The sequence below is a fragment of the Corapipo altera genome, unplaced genomic scaffold, assembly GCF_003945725.1.
Source record: "Corapipo altera isolate COAL_440 unplaced genomic scaffold, ASM394572v1 61167, whole genome shotgun sequence".
NCBI lineage: Eukaryota > Metazoa > Chordata > Aves > Passeriformes > Pipridae > Corapipo > Corapipo altera.
The window spans coordinates 1,862,584-1,880,606 of record NW_020884949.1 but is presented as its reverse complement, the minus strand read 5'-3'; the positions used below and the strand labels follow the sequence as shown (position 1 = coordinate 1,880,606).

At 38.4% G+C, this 18,023-nt stretch overlaps 1 protein-coding gene across 6 annotated transcripts in view; it reads right to left on the bottom strand.

The window, feature by feature from the left end:
- The window catches only part of PCSK5 (proprotein convertase subtilisin/kexin type 5), a 257,241-nt gene that overhangs the window by 197,199 nt on the left and 42,019 nt on the right, over positions 1 to 18,023 (bottom strand). For all 6 annotated transcript variants that reach the window (XM_027662913.1, XM_027662918.1, XM_027662919.1 and 3 more), the window contains one exon: positions 12,746 to 12,859. In XM_027662913.1, the coding sequence (XP_027518714.1) occupies positions 12,746 to 12,859 (114 nt within the window). The remainder of the gene's footprint in view (positions 1 to 12,745; positions 12,860 to 18,023) is intronic.

Sequence of the window (18,023 nt, the reverse complement as noted above, 5' to 3'; positions counted from 1 at the left end):
GGAACAAAATTTTAGAAATTTTAATTGATAAGAATCACTATATAGATATGGATTGCTTTAAAACAGAAAAATATAAGTTTGTATGTTTGCTCTGCTATTGGTATGAGAACTTTCAAAGAAAAAAGGTTTCTAAGAAAAGCAAGAAGAAAGTTGGATTTGGTTCTATAACCCTGATGCTGCATATATAATACATTTAAATAAATATATAACAATGAATAAAGCTTTTATATTAAGTCAACTGAAGATCCATTTTAAAGTCTTGTCACAGACATCCTGGTCAATTCCTATACAGATTTAGGTCTTGACATAGAAAAATCCACAAAACCAACTAACGTAATAACAGCCTTATTAAAACACAAAATTTGGGCCAGTTAGCAGCCAATTAATGTTACCTTGGAGGACACTGAGAAAAATTAACAGAACCTTAAAGTACACCACTAGGTTTAGGAACATGCCTAAATACCCTTGATATGCAAATCATTCAGGTGGATGCCTAATTCCAATGAGGTGCATGGAATCCGATCACATGACTGTATACTTTGTTGCACATCATCTTTTTAACAACATCATTACAGGTAGCACTTTATTATTAAAGATCTCTCTTTTTATACTTATCAACACCCAAAACAGCTGTTCTTTTCCCCCTGTTCAGCCACTTTCTCTCAGCTAACCTATAATACTTCCATTTATGGATACCAGGATTTAACACAGATACCATAATCTGAGAATTTTTCAATCCACAGTAAGTATTTTCCTCCTTGCCTCTTCCCCAAAACCAACACATGAATTAACTGACCAACTTCACACAGTGTGACTATAATCACAAAAGGGTGCTACCTTGCTACCAAAAGGAGAAATGGGGGAAATCTGTTCAATACCATCATTGCATGTATTACTTTTAATTGAATTTTTCTATTTGAATCAATTTCCTAGCCACACCCCTACGGACAAATGCCTAGAAGAAAAACAGTGATACCTTAGAATACTTTTTTTTAAATCTAAACACATATACAGACATGTAAATCATCCCTGCCCTTCCCCATGAAATACAACTGCATCAGTGCCAGATACTTGCTGCCCACTTAGAGACAACATGAGCCACAACCTGTGTTCCTTTTAACAGCCATACTCATATACACAACTTCTACCTGCTAAGAGCTGAGAAGAGATGCATAAGTCAGCCGTCATTTTATTTTTTCTATTAGACCGTGGGATAAATCTTGTGTGTAAGTCTTTCAAATGTTGAGACAATGGAAGACTTTTTCTAGGGCTTGGCATAGTAACAAACCAAGCTTACAAAGTGTTTTTGGCCACCCTTGTAGACTCATTCATGAGAACAGATGTTGAATTACTCCTCAGATTGTGACATTGGTTATAGTTTACTGTCTTGTTTTTAAGACAATGTCTGCCTGGGAAGTGGGACCTCCAATTGAATAGAAAGCTCTCCCCCCCCCAATTATGCAAATTTGATATGAGACTTTTGAGCAAAAGTGTAGAAATGAATAACAGTTCACTAAAAACAGAGAACAAAACAGAACAAAACTACAACCAAACATTAACAAAGAAAATGGCAGGTTCCCCCCATGGCAGCTGGTCATGGCAGTCGGTAGGAAAACCAGTGTGGGGTAGCAGGCAGAGAAAACATGCAGCAACTCTGGATGCCATGGTTCAGGCAGGTGCTGCAGTCTTGACTGGAGGAAACTGCTGCTCTGGAGCCGGCAGTGGGCAAGGTCCATGAGAGTGGCAGGGCTCACTGACTCCGGATGCTGCAGCAGTGGCGAGCAGGTGCCACGGTCTTGATCAGCAGCAAATAGTTGCTGCTTCTGAATCGGCAGTGGGCAAGGGACAGGCTCTGTGCAGCAAAGGATGGCAGGTGGGGGGCTCTGGTGAGAGACAACACATCTCTGGTGGGTGCAGCTCCAGAGTGGTGCGGGATGTGCAAAACAGGAGCGCAAAACAGGTCCTCCCGCAGTTGCTGGTGGATTCCCAACAGCAGTCCAGGTCAGAAAGAGTGAAGGCGGATCTGCCCACTTTTTATTCTTCCCACTTCTCGTGGGACCTCTGCCCCAGGGATCTCGTCTTCCCCCCGTGTCTGCTCCTCTCCCTCTCCATGGCTGGTTCCCTGCTGGTGGCACATGCTGCTATCGGTGAGCACCCCCAAAAAACCCATGGCACCACGGGGAAATTCAACAAGAGAACCTAAACTACAACATTTACATGATGTATAACATGTGTAACATGGTCTCCAGCTATCAGCATGTCTGAAGACCCAAAGAAGGTCAAAGCTACTTCACATAGTGAGGTCAGTACTTGAAACTTTTGAATACTGGAAAAGCAGCAGCAGCCAGACATAGTGAAAGCAGACCATATCTCATGCCCAGTGGGAGTGGGTTTAAAAGATCTTTCAGAACTTTGTTCTCTCTCACTGGTCAGTATCAATGACAAGGGTTCAATTACGGTGTGTTTGGGCAAACATTTTCAAAGGACAGGCATAAAGTAGAAGAATGCTTTCACTTTCACAATACTTTCATCCTTCTACTGTTCATCATCAATATGAAGTGGGAGCAGAGTAGAAAATACACCTAATAATTAAATCAAAACTAAGAGGATAGATACCATACATTGAATGTCAAGATCCTCAAGAAAGCTGAACCAATCTAACTTCTCAGTATTGTTAGAAGAAAAGTTCTGATCCCTCTTTCTTTAAGTGATGATTTGAATTTTTTTGTTGGTGTTCTTTTGTTGTTTGGGGTTCTTTGTCCTTTGTGGTTCAAGTAGTCTTAAGAGATAATGCAAAGGATGGGGACAGGATGCTAGGGTCAAAGATACTGTAAGTCCTAGGATGTGACACACAAAGCCTCGAGCTTGCCTGATGCCTTGGGAAACCATCATCAGAAAAGGGTCTTGAGTCTTGAGACCCAAATTCTGTAGTGTACAAGAATTTAGGGTTTTTTTCCAGAATTGTGTTTTCTGTACGCAGACCGATTCCGTACCGAGATGTAAGGGCTGTAACACTTTCTAAGTAGGCTATATTAATTTCTCTGTCCACGTTTCAATTCATGTAGATGATATCTTAGTTAATCCTCTTCACAGAGCTCAAGCAGCAGATGTAATGCATAGCAGAGATTTCATTACATCAGAAGTAGCTACAAGTAATGTCAAGGATTACCTATGTTTAATGAAGTGGTGCAGAACACACTTTATTAAGTGTCTGTCCTCACTGTGTTTGCTTTTTCTCTTGTTTGGGGGGGGAAGGGGGCGTGTTGGTTGGTGTTGTTGTGGGGTTGGGGTATTTTTTAAAGCATAGAAAAAAGGGAACATGAATTAAAGGTCAAAAAAGGGTCAGCAAGAACTAAACTGCTCTGTATACTTGTAATTTTAGTAACAACATTTGCTCATGTGATATACAGGAAGACAGGTTAGAACACAGATGCAGGAATCAGGAAAGCTGGAATTTTGATGATCCAGTTCTATGGAGTCTATATGGCACCTGTCTTCAGTAAGGAGGTGCATAATGGTTTCTAACAACTGGTACAAGACCTAACATCCTAGAAGTAAATAGTAGTTCTCCAGTTTCTCTTCTGACATGGATCAAGCTCTCCTCATAGAACCAACTCCTCATGGAATATCTCAAGTTGAAAGGGATCCATAAGAACCATTATGTTCAACTCCCTCCCCCTCACAGTAGTACCTAAAAATACATTATATGACTTAAAAGTGTCCCCCAGACTCCTTGATCCTCTGTACTCAACAGTTAGGAAATTGCCTTACAGAAGTATAACACCAGTTTTTGCTTCCTGAATGGGATGTAATATAGTAACTGTTGGTGTCAGAAATTCATTAAAGTCTCATAGGTTATGAGTTGCTTCTAGTCAGGGCAAACTGAACATGTCACACCAGTTCATTCTTTATGAATAAGACCACAAGATAGGTAAGCCTCAAAATCAATTCTGTACTGTGGTAGTGCACTTTTGATTATTTTTGGGTTCCTAACGTTTGGACAGTGTTCTTTACATGAAAAATGCTACAAAATATTAGTTAAGTAGATAAAATACCTTTCCTAATGTATATTTCCTAGTTAAAATACCTTACCTAATAGACATATTTCCTGAAATATCTGCAATTTTAGTATGCAAGCAATAGCAAAACAAGACATAAAGTGTTTGAAACAAACCAGTATTTCTCACTATTAATTAAATTACCTCTCTTTTTTTCAGTAACTTAATAGAGTACTCAGTATTGTGCGACAAAAGGAATTGTTTTGCTGTTTGACATTACTTGATTTTGATTTTAAAAAAATCTGAAAATAGTTAACTAAGTAGATGCTCTTGGATACTGCTCTTGAAGAGTGATGATGGGCAAATTCTTTTTCCTTGTAAAGTGAAAAAAATTACTTCCAGGTAATGTATATACATTAATGGTTTTCCTGAAGGGCAATGAAAGATAAAAACCGAAATATATCAAAATGTGCCCCAGTATGACATATAAAAACTAAAGGCAGATATTTATCAAATGTCATATTTAGAAATTCAGCAAATCTTTTGTGGCACTATCATTTCCTTACTAATTGCAGAAACTACTCAGAAAAAGGCAGTTCAGAAAACCACAACATTACACACAAATGGTATTTCACAAAGAACATTATACAGACAAGCACCCAGAGTTTCTTAACATGACTCAGTGGCTGTCCAGCAAAAAAACCCCAACTTTTAAATAAAGTCTTGAAAGATAGAAGTGATTATAGAACTTTGAAAATACAATCACTGTAGTGAGTAGGCAGAGGAATGTGTGCTATTGCTATATGATTTATTAATAAACCTTTGTCATGCAGGAAAATGTCTCACAAAGCAAGTATGGAAATTATTTCAGTATTGCTTCTTCTTACTTCAGTGAAAAAGCTGGCACAACTCCCAAATGGTGCTGGTTTCCATTTTGTGTTTTCTGGGCACTTCTAAGGTTGCTGATCTAGAAGCCAGAACTGAATGTCCCAGAGAACAGACCAAGAAGCCAACCTGGTCAGTCTGTCTCCCAACTATTTGCTGATCTTGTTAAACTATTTGCACTAAATATCTCTTTTCAGTAGATATGGATAAATCCACTTCTACAGGTTTTTGGTTACCTAAAGTAGGCTGTCATCTTCCAACAGGAAATTAATTTAGGTCAAATTGTATATTACCTGACCTTATACTGCTGTTCTACCTTGTCCACAGAGAACACAAGACGTTTCCACATTCAGATATGCAAGGTAATGTTTTGACAGGTAGTTTGGTTCTTTCTAGCAGCACTTCTGCTGAAGTTAAGTCACAGATCATCTTCTTAACTTCATAAAACACCAGAAGCTTAATCTTCTCATGCAATAAAATCCACAAGTATGGAAGTGCATGCAACAACCAAACCAAGTTATAAAATATGCAAAACACTTTCAAAAATGCCATGCCACCTCAAGAAAGAACAATGATTTTGTTTCCACTGCACAGATGGAAGGAAAGAGAGAACAATTCTCTGGAGAGCAATAAAAAGAGAGTGAGGTTTTTCCCAAGCTGCCAAATAAATTTTTAGGAGGTTGTAAAGGAGGGTGACATGTATTCATTTGCTGTGGTGTTACCATATGGCAGGAGAAATTCTATCCTTAATTCTGTCTCCCCTGTACCCAGACCGGCACTCCGATCCACTGTGACTTCTCCTTCTCCCTTCACCACTTTCTATTTCATCTTACCAAGCTCCTGTCATTCCTTCCTTTGTTCCTCTTACTCTTTCAAAGTCCCACTTGCCCTAGCTAAACTCATTAGTGGCCAGGCCAGGGATGTAAAATCTCTTTCCCTGCTCTGCTGCTTGCATTTCGAGAACCACAAGACAAGGCAACTCCCCACAGATCTCATCAGTGAGACACAACATATAAGGGAGATAACTTGCCTGTCTAACTCTTCACCTCCATCTTCTTTCACAGCTATAGGATCTCAAGGAACTCACATTACCCACTGCTGATAAACCCTTACTGTGGTTGCCATCCAGGGTCAACTATACTGTGTCAGAGCAGGAGAGTCTGTCCTTCCCTGTAAATACCAGTATAGCTCAGTTGAGAACTCACAAATATAACTGAAGAGCACTATGTAGTGTACTGAATGGATTTTCTGAAGTAAGCTGGGTTCACCAGACCTGTCATTGAAACGCAAAGCAATGCTTGCTACACAGTCCTCACTGAAAGTGAAAAGTAAGCTATTTTTCCTGGGTTTTGGTTTCAGCATCGGAGCTCAAGGTAGCCAGCCCTAGATGCAACTAATTCAGTACACATTCACTTGCGTGAATTGTTCTCAATTAAGGCATAAATTATATTTCATCTGTCTATACCAGAAATCTTACAGTGGAAATAAACTGATAAATATGATGGTTGATAAATATTGGCTGATGAGTTAGGCTTCTCAGAAAATCTTCTATCTTCAACAGCTTTCTAAAAACCTTAGTAACATCACTCTACATCTAGAACTCTGCAACAATATTATATAGCTGTCTAATTCAAGCAATTCACTAAGTAATTGGTAAATGTTCATTTCCACTGTGGCTCAGACACCTGCTTTTATTGTGCGCTGTTGGCACCGCTATTATCCTCTTCCACCTTGAATCCCCTAAAACACTTTGCATTTGTGGGTCTGTTTATTCTTTTAGTCCAGTTTTGGAAATCAGGAATGCTTTTTGAAAAGCTCCCAGAGCTAAGTCATAACATAATGTTATAGGCTATAAATCCCAGGAGTGGAATTTTTCTTCCCCTGCTCTGCTGCGGGAAGGACAGAGATGGGGGTCTGCATGGGTGCATTTGGAGAAAAGGCCTAGAGGTCTGTCTCTCTGGCTTCTCGCCCTGGTGAAGCCGGATCACTGGTCTTGGCTGGCTTTGCACATTGCCTTGTGACTCCAGCCAGAGCCTACTGTGTTTTCATCAGAGAGCTCTGTGCCCACTGAGGGAAAGCGAAGAGGAGCCTTAAGACACCGTCATCTGAGGACAACAGTGAGTTCTGTTGGGGGTGGACTGCTTTCCTTTCCCCCTTTCTTCCACTGGGGGAAGGGTCCCCATTTTCTTTTCAGCTTCTCCCGTGACCCGAGACCCCCCTCAGACCCCTCCCTGTGTGGTGACCGCCAGAGCCCAACAGCGCCCCCTGCAGGCCAACCCAGAGAACTGCAGGCTCTGCACCTCCAGTGACCCAACAGCGCCCCCTGCAGGTCACGATTAGAACTGTGCTGAAGGACAGAGAAGTATTTGGACCTTTTTCTTTTGTTTGAAGGTAACTTCTGGGTACAGGACTATTGTTTAGCTGTTTTTATGTTCTGCTACTGTTCTTGCCAATATACATATATCTTTTAATACAGGGTTGTTATTTCTTCTTCTTTTTCCACACTTCCTCGATTAAAGCCCCTTAATTTTTGAATTTACAATTGCTGAGAGAGAGGAGTTTGGTCTGTCTCATAACTCATCCTCTTTAACAAACATTTCAGTCTCTTCAAACTGAGACACATAACCAGTTGGAGAAACAGCACAGCCAGGCATTGTAGTTTTTCTTAGGTTTACAGATTTCTATTAGAGTATCTTTTCAGAAGATTTTTAATTTAAGAAAATTTAATGTTTTCATAATGATTACCTAATATATTTTTCTTATTTTTAAGAAGACTACACAAAATTTGCTGTCTTCTAGTCCTTTATATCGCCTGCCTCTCACAGAAAAGTAGCAGACTATGAAGACCTACAAGGCAGCTTACAAAAGCCCTTGTTTTGGGTTCCAAACAGAAAACTCTGTAGTCATCTGCTTCTAGCTTTACTCTTTTGCCTACTCTCCCAAAGCACTGAGTTGTAAGTAGAATAAATGTGAAAAGAAAATAACAAAGGTTGAGAAAAGGTAAAAGATTTTGAGAAAGGAAAATAATTTTCAAAAGAAGAGGTACTGCCTTTGTAGGGATCAACAACAAAAACAGGCTTTAAAATGATTTAAGACAGAACAGCTGATCTCACTGTGGACCTGTCCTGGTTCCAGTCAGGACAGGCTTAATTTCTGCAGAAGCCAGGAGGGCATGGCTAGGAGCAGCTGGGTACTGGTTTTTTTTGGTGGGGGGAGAGGGGGAAGATGGGGAGTGTTTCTGTGTGAATTGTTTTTTTTCTCGTACTCTCTGTCATTAGTATTTTTGATGTTACTGTACATTTTCTTATTTCATTGCTGTTTCCAGTAAACTGTTCTTATCTCAACCTGAGATCTTTGCCTTTTGTGCCTGCACTACTTCTCTCCAGCCCTATGAAGGGGGAGGGGGAAGCAGGAGGAGCGAGTGGCATATGATTTGGAATGGGAACACTAAATTGGGGAATACCATTCCTAAACCACGACATACACATAAAATAAAATGGAAGTTTTACTTCAACGAGGCCTGGAATTATACTTTCTCTTGGTGTAGGATATATTTAGCAATGACACTTAGAAGACAGTCTTTTCTTTGGCTTAGATATGTAATAGGTGGTGTTCCTCTATTCCAAGCAGTTTAGGAATGTGACAATCTCGCCTATTTTCTATCTGAGAAGCTGACAGACAAGTTCCTGTGTTCCACTTCTTGCTCTGGTTTACAACCTTAGTCATCATGGCTAGGCTTCGCGAACGAAGATTTGGGAAGGCACTATCTATATTTGCTACAGGCACACTGGTGGCTTATGAGGCCAATACGTGACAGACATATCCGATTGCAAAAGGCACAGCAGAAAGACTCCTTAGATGGTGTATTCTGCAAGGCACGGTTCTTTCTGCATTGCCGTTTTTCCTCGAGAGTGATCCTGCGTGTGCTCTCGAAGGAGACAGCTGCGTTATAGATGGTGTGTCTCCAGGCCTCCCGATTTGAGGCCAGAGTAGACCAGCTATGGTGATCAATATGGCCAAGGCTGAGATGTTGTTTCAGGGAGTCCTTGTATCTTTTCTTCGGGGTTCCTCTCATGCGGCAGCCAGTGGCAAGTTCACCATAGAGCAGGAACCTTAGTGACAGTCAGCTATTTCCCTACATTCTCAAGTAAGTTTCATTGCTACAAAAATATTCAGGATGACCCTCAAGTATGCACGGTAGAGACCCTGGTTAGCTTCTTCTCTGTGTATAACATATTTTTTAAAGTTATTTACTTTTTTGTTGCACAGTGATTTTGTGCTGTACTTTCTCAGAGGAGTATCATCTTGTCCCATTTATTTACTGCAGCAGAAGTTCCAGCTTTCTGCTTTTTATCTCTCACAGTGCTGAGAATAACATTTCCTCTTACTCTGACGAAGCAGCATCCAATGATAAGAAAAAAACCTGGCTTTTACTCTTTAACTATCTTATTTATTCTTAGGTGCTTTAACAGAACAGTGCCTTTCCCTCCAGACTCACATCTCAAAATATCATACCCTCCTCCAGCCTATTCTCAGTCCCACAGAAATATCCTGTTACTTGTTCAGTTCCTGCCCATCACTAACTAGGCCACACAGAGTGGGAAGAATCTGGAAACTTCTCCAAATTACAGAATTATTTCAAAACTAGCAATTATTATCAACAGTAGAAGGGACGGTAACAGTACTGTAGAGGATTATCCTTCATCAGTGTTGAAAAAGATTTGTACCTGTTTGAACTGACTGCAAAGACATAACCAGCAACTTTGTAATCTAAAGATAATTTGTTAAAAAATAAACAATAGCTAAATTAATTTATTGCTGTTACATTCTATGTTCAAAAACTATGCCATGGAGCCCATCATCACAGCAGAGCTAGACTGCAGCTGCAGAAAGGTGTGCTTATGTGCCTGTGTGATTCCAGTTTCAGCTGATCACTACAAAGCTCTTCTGAAGTGGGGAACAAAAAGAAATAATCAGCAAGGACAGTACTCTGATTGAAGTCTGTTAAAGTTAGTTATATTAACCACAACTTTGCATATACTTCTAAATTTTTTTTATATTTACTTCCTCTAGTTTTTATAACCTATAGTTTTCGAATGCAGGCAAGATGAGGAAACTCATTTAACCAACTGGCAGGTACAGTGAAATTGATTAGTCACAAAGTCGCCTTAGTCATTTGGAAGACATTGCTGTTATTTCAAGTTAAGTAAAACAGTTTCAGATACAGAACAGCTGACTTTGACCTCTTAAGTTATGCACATTCATTGTATATAGTTCATCTAGTTATTGACTAACAGGTTATTTTGTCAACATCAATGAAAGAAAAGAAATTCATTAGATTTAACATGATGATACAAAGGTAGCTGAGCTCTGGCGATGGTATACAGGACTTAGCTCTCTTCTGACTCAAAATATGGAAAGGGATTTTAACTAGGGACTTTCTTTACTTCTTTGCTATCAGTTCACTCTGAGCAAGCTGGTTTTGAATAACAGTTGGATAGGTGAAGTTTTATATGTTATTAAATCTATAAAAATATTCTACTCTACTCTTAAGCAGAGATACCACCAGATTCAGAGGTTATGCTAAAGAAATGGGTTTTTTTCCCAACTTTCCTTGCTTTGAGGGAGGGAACTCAAAAGTAAATCACCTTATCCTTGTTATTAGAAAGCATTAGAAGCTGTAATTTTTCCTTAAATAATGCCCTGGTCATGAAAAGTAAAAGTATACTTTGGGGTCTGAAGGCACTGTCTGCTTCAGCTTTCACAAAACCAGAAGACGCTAAAGAACTATATTCCTAATCACTTTGCTCTTTCTAGGAATGCTTTCAGTGTAAATGGAGAAAAAAAATAGAGTGATTAAAAAAAGACCTTCTAATTTGTTCACATTACAGCTCTTGAGGGATTCTTTTAAACTTTGTGATGGCCCAAAAGACAAAGAAGACCTGAATCCCTCTTGTAACTTCTTGTCATGGATATCACACCAACAAAAATGTACTATTTCTAGACCAGACAATTAAAATAACAAAGGATGGTACTTGTGAAGAAAAAGCTTGGAGAGGAAATTCGAATAAAAGGACTTCTGTCAACAAATCTGAACTACATTAACAGCCTTGTTAGACATTGTCCCAGTTCAAGGGCCAAAGGTCTAAATCTTAACCCACAATGAAGTTACTTATTAATTCAGATGCAAATCTGTATATGATAGTGCTCTTATTACTTTCTCAACAATACGTCTGCAGACAGCAACTAAAAACCTCTTTATGACATAGCAATGTCTGAAACCACTAAATAACCTTGAACTCCCTTTTTTCCCTTCAACTTATAAAGGTAAGAAAGATTAACCAAAGTAGTTATAGTAACAATCACAGTCACATGAAGGTATCTGGTAATGACCCAAGTCAGTCCTGAAATCAACCCATCCACATATTTTTAGCTATTCTCTCCAATGAAACAGCATAGTTGCTAATACCTTACTGATCTCTTTCAACAAAATGTCATCAAACCACTACCACTGAAGATATTGCAAATAAATGAGGTTATTCAGTGGATGTAAATGCAATGCATCGGGAACTGCCCCTTCACAGAAGTTCTGAAAGTGAGGACTTTCTTCCACAGGGATAGAAATGAGAAATTATGAAAGTTGTAAAAGACAAACAGTAAAGTCCATTTACTGCCTTAAAGTGTTTTCTGTGTTAGACGGGCAATTGTGGGGGAGCTGCTAACTATGTTGCTATACAATACAACTGATTTATTAATAGGAAACTGCTACCCTTCTGATCAAAATTAGGGGCAACTGCTAAAGCATCTATTACCAGTTAAAAAACATCCCACTAATCCGGTTCCATCAAAAAGCTATGCTGGCACTAAAAACTTTGTATATAAATCTAGGAGCACAAAGGAAAAATTACATAAGCTACCATACATGATATACAGTGGGCTTTTCCTTGACTACTATGATTCTCTTAAAGTTTGGCCTCCCTCTTTCTAGTCTAACACAGAGCTGAAAGTCCGTAGCAGTAACAGCAGACTAACTAAAGATAAGTCGTTGTTTTCTAGTTTCAATTTAAAACATTGAAATAATTTTTTTTTTATTTTTTTAAAATTTTTTTGAAAATTGGAATCTGTCTGTCACCTTATGCACATATTTATACGACAGGTAGATTGAATAAATGTACACATTAAAGGAGACAGACAAGTATACATATTTCAATAAAGTGGGAAAAAGACTTGCCATGATCCCTTGACCCAAAATAATATTGCTTTCACAAACAGCTGAAAAGAACTACATTTTGGATAAAAGTTGTTTTCAAACCGTACAATGAATCTCTTAAAAACTCCATAGTTATAACAACCTCATCCTGGAACTAAACAAGATGGAGAGGAAACCGATAGGAAACAGCACCAACAGTCCATTTATTTCAACAATGCAACTGTTCATTATTAAAAAGAATGTAATTGTAACACTGAATGGTCAGCGTCTGTGTCTCTTTTTTCCTGTTTCAGGACACAATACATTTCTGTTGGAGACAGTGAATTATGCATTGAATACAAGTGGGTTCTCACAAGTTGTGGATAAGTTCCTTCCATTCTCATTGTTGAAAGCTTATCCTCTAATAAGTAATTCCCAAGACAACTAGCAATAGGAAGAATTAATGAACGAATGCATTAATAAATGTTTTCTATTGCAAGGTTCACTGGGAATTCTTTGTAATATTTGTAAGGAGTTCATAAACATTCATTAGTCACATAAAAATCCCCAAATTTGCTTTTTCCGAACATACTCTTCTGTCCCCTTTCAAAATATCAAACCAGACAACTAAACATTAGAATGAAACAGAGCCAATGGCCCTGTAAGTACTTACCATGTACCACATGCTTGGCCATTTGGGATCATTGAAATAAGTGGATTGGGTACCACCAGTTTTATAATCCCTCTTTATCCGTCTTTTAACCACCTGCTGTTGTATCCACTCCACCTGCCAACCAGGAAAACATATGGAAAGTGTTAGGGTTCCATGGAGATTATCAAGAAATGTGTGAAATCTTGGGATGTTTCCCATTACCATACTCCAAGACATATTTCATTTTAAAGAGTTCCGTTTTGGCAGTGGAAATGTGCAGCTCACCTTGGCATACTGTTCACTAAGAAATATATCCAATTTAGTGAGTGTTAAAAATCTACCCGAACAACTGCTTAAATACCCTGCTAGAAGAACTTCATTGGTTATCATCTTTTAAATACTATGATTTTACTATTTTTTATTATCAGATTAGTGCTTCTTTTGAATTTATAAAGATGAATTCTTACACATAATATGACATATATTACAATGAGGAATTAATTGAATTTCTAAGAGAGTGAGTTTGGTTTTATTTTTAAATTTATTTTTCTGATCTGGAAAACAAAAACATTAAGAAATATACTCAAACATTCACTTGATCAATATCTAAATCACCATGTGGAACGAAAAAAAAACAAAAGTGAATTTTATTTTCAGTAGAGTGACTCTTTGTCATGATTCTCTCAGAGAGGCACTTTGGCACTTTATTTTATACTAGTTCTCCCCTGGGAGAAACAGCTCGGTACTGAGCAACAGCTCAAATTAAAACAACCACAAAAAAAGAGCTTGAAACAGGAAAAGAAATAAAAGGGTTAAAAATCTAATTCTGAAAGTTATATGCTTGTTTGTCTGACACCTCTTCAAAGATTCATGACACATCCAAAAAGGGTGACACCAAAAGTGACATCAACCTTAAAGCAGAGAGAACTCTGTAGTTATTTCTGCATTAGCTATTCTAAAGGGAAGCTAGTTTCTATAAATGTAAATAATATAAACCAAGCACAGAGAAATCCCAGTTATATTTACACACATCTAGCAGCTCATATTTCTGCCTAATTGCCTCAAGGGAAATAACTTGAAAAGTTCAATTCACCTCTCTTAAAGCAAGATAGTCATCTCCTCCTACCAGCCAACTCTGCACCTTTTATTTGTGCTGTTTATGAGTATCTGTGTATGTAAAAAAACATACAAATATATAAAAGAAGTTTATATTTCTTTGTCACTGGTAAGAGATGGTATTAATATTTTCCCCCTTAGCAGGCTAATCTTTGTACTGTGCATTCAAAACAGAGGTTCAAATCCTTAGATCTATCATATCACTCTGGTCTCTGCTTCTTGGTCCGATAAAAATACAAGAAGACATCCTCAAATTCATTCAGAGAGGATTCCTAGGACAGTCCTAATACAGGCTGGCAAGGTTTCCTGGTTTTCTTCATAAAGAAAAAATTAAATTTTCTCCTTCCCAAGAACTGACTTCAGGGTCAAGAGAATTCTTATAGAGGAGATACTACGCAGTCTACAAACACAGATTATCAGGTAGTGACGACAATAAAATCCAATTCTTTGTTAAATCTTCTAGGAACAATCCGAAGTCGCTTTATGCTTCTATGAGAATGGGGAAATTTGCAAGTGTGCCTTTCTCTCCGGCTTACTGTCCTCCTCTTTCAGTTCAGTTTGAAATCCATCTTGGTGGATGCCCTCATGAGAAGCCAAGAGCTGACTTCTCCCTTCAGATCTTACAGGATCCAGAGATGTCCTCAGCAGGAGGTGAGGACTAATCGGCCTTAGGCACCATCTGACAGTAACAAAGTCTGGAGGCAAAGGCAAAACGAGGGAGAGTCAAAAGACTTTGGTAAGCACTAGGCCTTAGGGTTGCTTTAAAGTGGAATCAACAATCCTCTTAAGCTTTCTCCTCCATGAAAAAGGCTGATTTATTACTGACTTACAATGAACCCCATTATCTTGTATTTTGCTGTTGTTACACGCTTTTTTTTCCCCCAGACTCTCACAAGAAAAGATTATTTTCTTCAAAGTTTCTTTTTTTCAGGTAGCCCATACCTGGAGTTATTGGAGCAAAAGAAGTGTAAAATATACCACGAGCCTGTGCAACGCAAAAGTTTAAGCAGAACTTCAGCAACCTAATACCATTTCTATATGGATAAATGAAAGCAGTTTTCCTGACTAGACAAACTGCAAAACTCTTTACTGTTTACTGTGAAAATATCTGGTCTCCATTGATTTACTGCCTATTCAGCTACAAATATCTATTGATCATTAAAAAGACCTTAATTCATAAAGATTTTTCAATATATGTGCGTATTTATGTACATGCTTGAATTTGTACAAGAGTTTGTATCAACTGAGTTATCTGCAAGTCCACAGTATAGTAGGTTGTTATATTTTAGTGAGGTATGGATAAATATTTTTCTGCACCTTATCTACCACCTTTGACCAAAAAAGTATCTGTTGCAGGGCATGCCCTTATTACATGCTATATGTTGCCCATAATTCTTATTTCCCCAGCTCCTAGCAAAATTAGGGAAAACATATGAAACAGTAATTCTGCAGAAAGACTGTGCAGCTTGCATGATCAGACTCAAATACAGTAAAAGAAACGTAACTTCTTGTCTTCCCACAGGACCTAATGACAATTTTATGCATGCACAGAATTGCTCTAAGTAAAATAGCCATTTAATTTCATACAAATACTGATGTGGGTAAATGGCATGTTTTCCTAAATATGCAAAACAGAAGATAGTGCAGGTAGCTCCTTAATGATGGAATGGAATGGAATGGAATGGAATGGAATGGAATGGAATGGAATGGAATGGAATGGAATGGAATGGAATGGAATAAACCTGACGCAAATATTTTAGCTGGAAGGGACTTACAGTGATCATCTAGTCCAACTGCCTGACCAACTCAGGGCTGAACAAAAGTTAAAGCACAGTACTGAGGGTATCGTCCAAATGACAATAGTAGTGAATGGGCTTGGGGCATCAACCACCTTTCTAGGAAGCCTGATCCAGTGCTTACACCTTTGTAAAAAAATTCTTCCTAAACTCTAGTGTGAACCTCCCCTGATGCAGCTCTGAACCATTCCCACACGTTCCATCACTGGATATCAGGAGGAAGAGATTAGCACCTCCCTATTGTTGTCCCCTTCCCAGGAAGCTGTAGAGTGCAATGAAGTTGCTTCTCAGCCTCCTTTTCTTCAAACTAGACAAGCCTGGTGTGAAACATTCAGACTCACCTCTAACATTAAAGATAACTACATCAGTGAAAGGGGAAGTCAAACTGACCACTCTCAGTCAGTCATTCTGCACAGGTAAGGAGGAGACAATGCAGGATGCTAGACAGAGAAATCTAAAGAATTCCAACATGCCCGATCACAGTCCTATTTATAGCTTTATCTGGAAGACTTTTAGCAAACACCTTATGTTGAGATTTGCTGACTAATTGTTTCTACTTGAGGTTGTATTGATACAAGCTTGTACAATATAATTTAAAACATTGCTACAAGGCAATTTACTCATCTGACATGTCATTGCATAAAATTTTGTTTATAAAAATATCACTGTTATTTAAATAGAATAGCTTACTCTAAATTGTGCAATCACTGGGTTTTATTACTGAAAACAAGGTCAAGACTCAGCAGTTATTTTAATATTGTGACATATATTGCCTTTGAGTATTTTACAAGTATTCATCCACATGTTACTGTTGAATGCCTGGCCTATCTTGTTTCATTCTGTATGAAAACATCTCATTTGTATAAAAATATTTTCTTTTGAAAGGTGTCCACACTTTCTACTCCAAAGGCTTTGAAATAATATGTCTGGAGTAATTAATTATACAGATTCCCATTTCTTGTCAAAAGGAGAGTCTATGCAATGAGGTACATTTTAACATTTCCATCAAGTCACACTAACTGAGGGGGGAACAGTGGATGTTTTCCCATTGACTTCTGCTTCAAAAGTTCCATTTCCTGAATGTCTAGAAATCAAACCTGAGCCAGACTGAAGATCAAACTATTTTAAGAAAATCATCATTTCTAGTCTCCTCACTTGAGCACTCACAGGGTTGTTCTGTGCATCATGCAGCTCTTCTTCACAGACTTGCATAGAATACTGCTATGGCAATAAAAGCTGCTCGGAGGTAATTCGAGCACTCTTCTTCTTTCCTTAAGTGTTAAAATTTGAAATGAAATGTTATTTCTGTGTGAATCAAAACTACTTTCTACCATTTTCAGCCTCACTGAATTCTTGGGAAGGGAGCCCCATGCAGGTATGCTGCAGTAAGATCTCCCTCATCCAGTGTTATAAACTGTGGGGAAAAAAAGTTTGAAAAATTAAAAAAAAAAATCACATGGTGAAAAAAAGATCACCAATTTGTCAAAGCAGCATGATTTTTAACATACAAAGACTAGACCCTGTTGTGAGAGAGTATTTTTTCAAGTATACTACGACGGGATCTGCTTGAATAAATATTTCAAAATTATTAAAAATGTCTCAAGTCCAGTATGTGAAAATGCCATTACTATAAATAGAAATTACAGCCAAGCTGAAGGTGTAATCCTTTCCATTTTGACGAAAACATGCTTGGGTTAAAAAAAACTTCCCAATTCTGATGTAGGTTATAAATTTCATACCAGAATCTCTGACTTTTATGCTACAAAATTAAACATGAAGGTGTGGGGATGCAGTCTGTGGAGAAGAGATTCTGAAGGTGCCACTCCCAAATGTACATGTAACTGTAAGCCTCATACTGCCATCATTCACCTTAGTCTGTTCTGCACCTGTAAGAAGAAATCAGAAATTCCTCCACAGATAACAAGAAAGCAGCTGTCACAGGAACACTATAGAATAAAAAGAAAAAAGAGAGAGAAAACTCAGATACGGGCTGGGGAAAGTAACATCCAGTCAGCAATGAATCTGAATGGAGCCAGGACAGATCAGCAAAAGGCGTAACAATCATCCATGTGGAAAGCTGGCACTGAACAGCATTGCAGCACTGTTAGTTTGTCTGCAGAGGAATTGTTCTGGCTGAGCATTCTCCCACCTAGTGAAGTCGTTCTCATGCTGTATCTAGCACACTTCATTCTTGACTTGCCTAATGGATCTCAACACTCACACACATGTGAGTTCTGACAGACCCTCCTGGAAAAGGACAGGAGTGAGGATGGCACTCTCAGAGAAAGAACGTGAGACTGTGCTTGTCCCAGAACAGGCCATAGGAGAAAAATTGTTCTAACAGTTCCTACTTTTTGGATTTCAGTAAAGCTTTCAATACTGTCTCT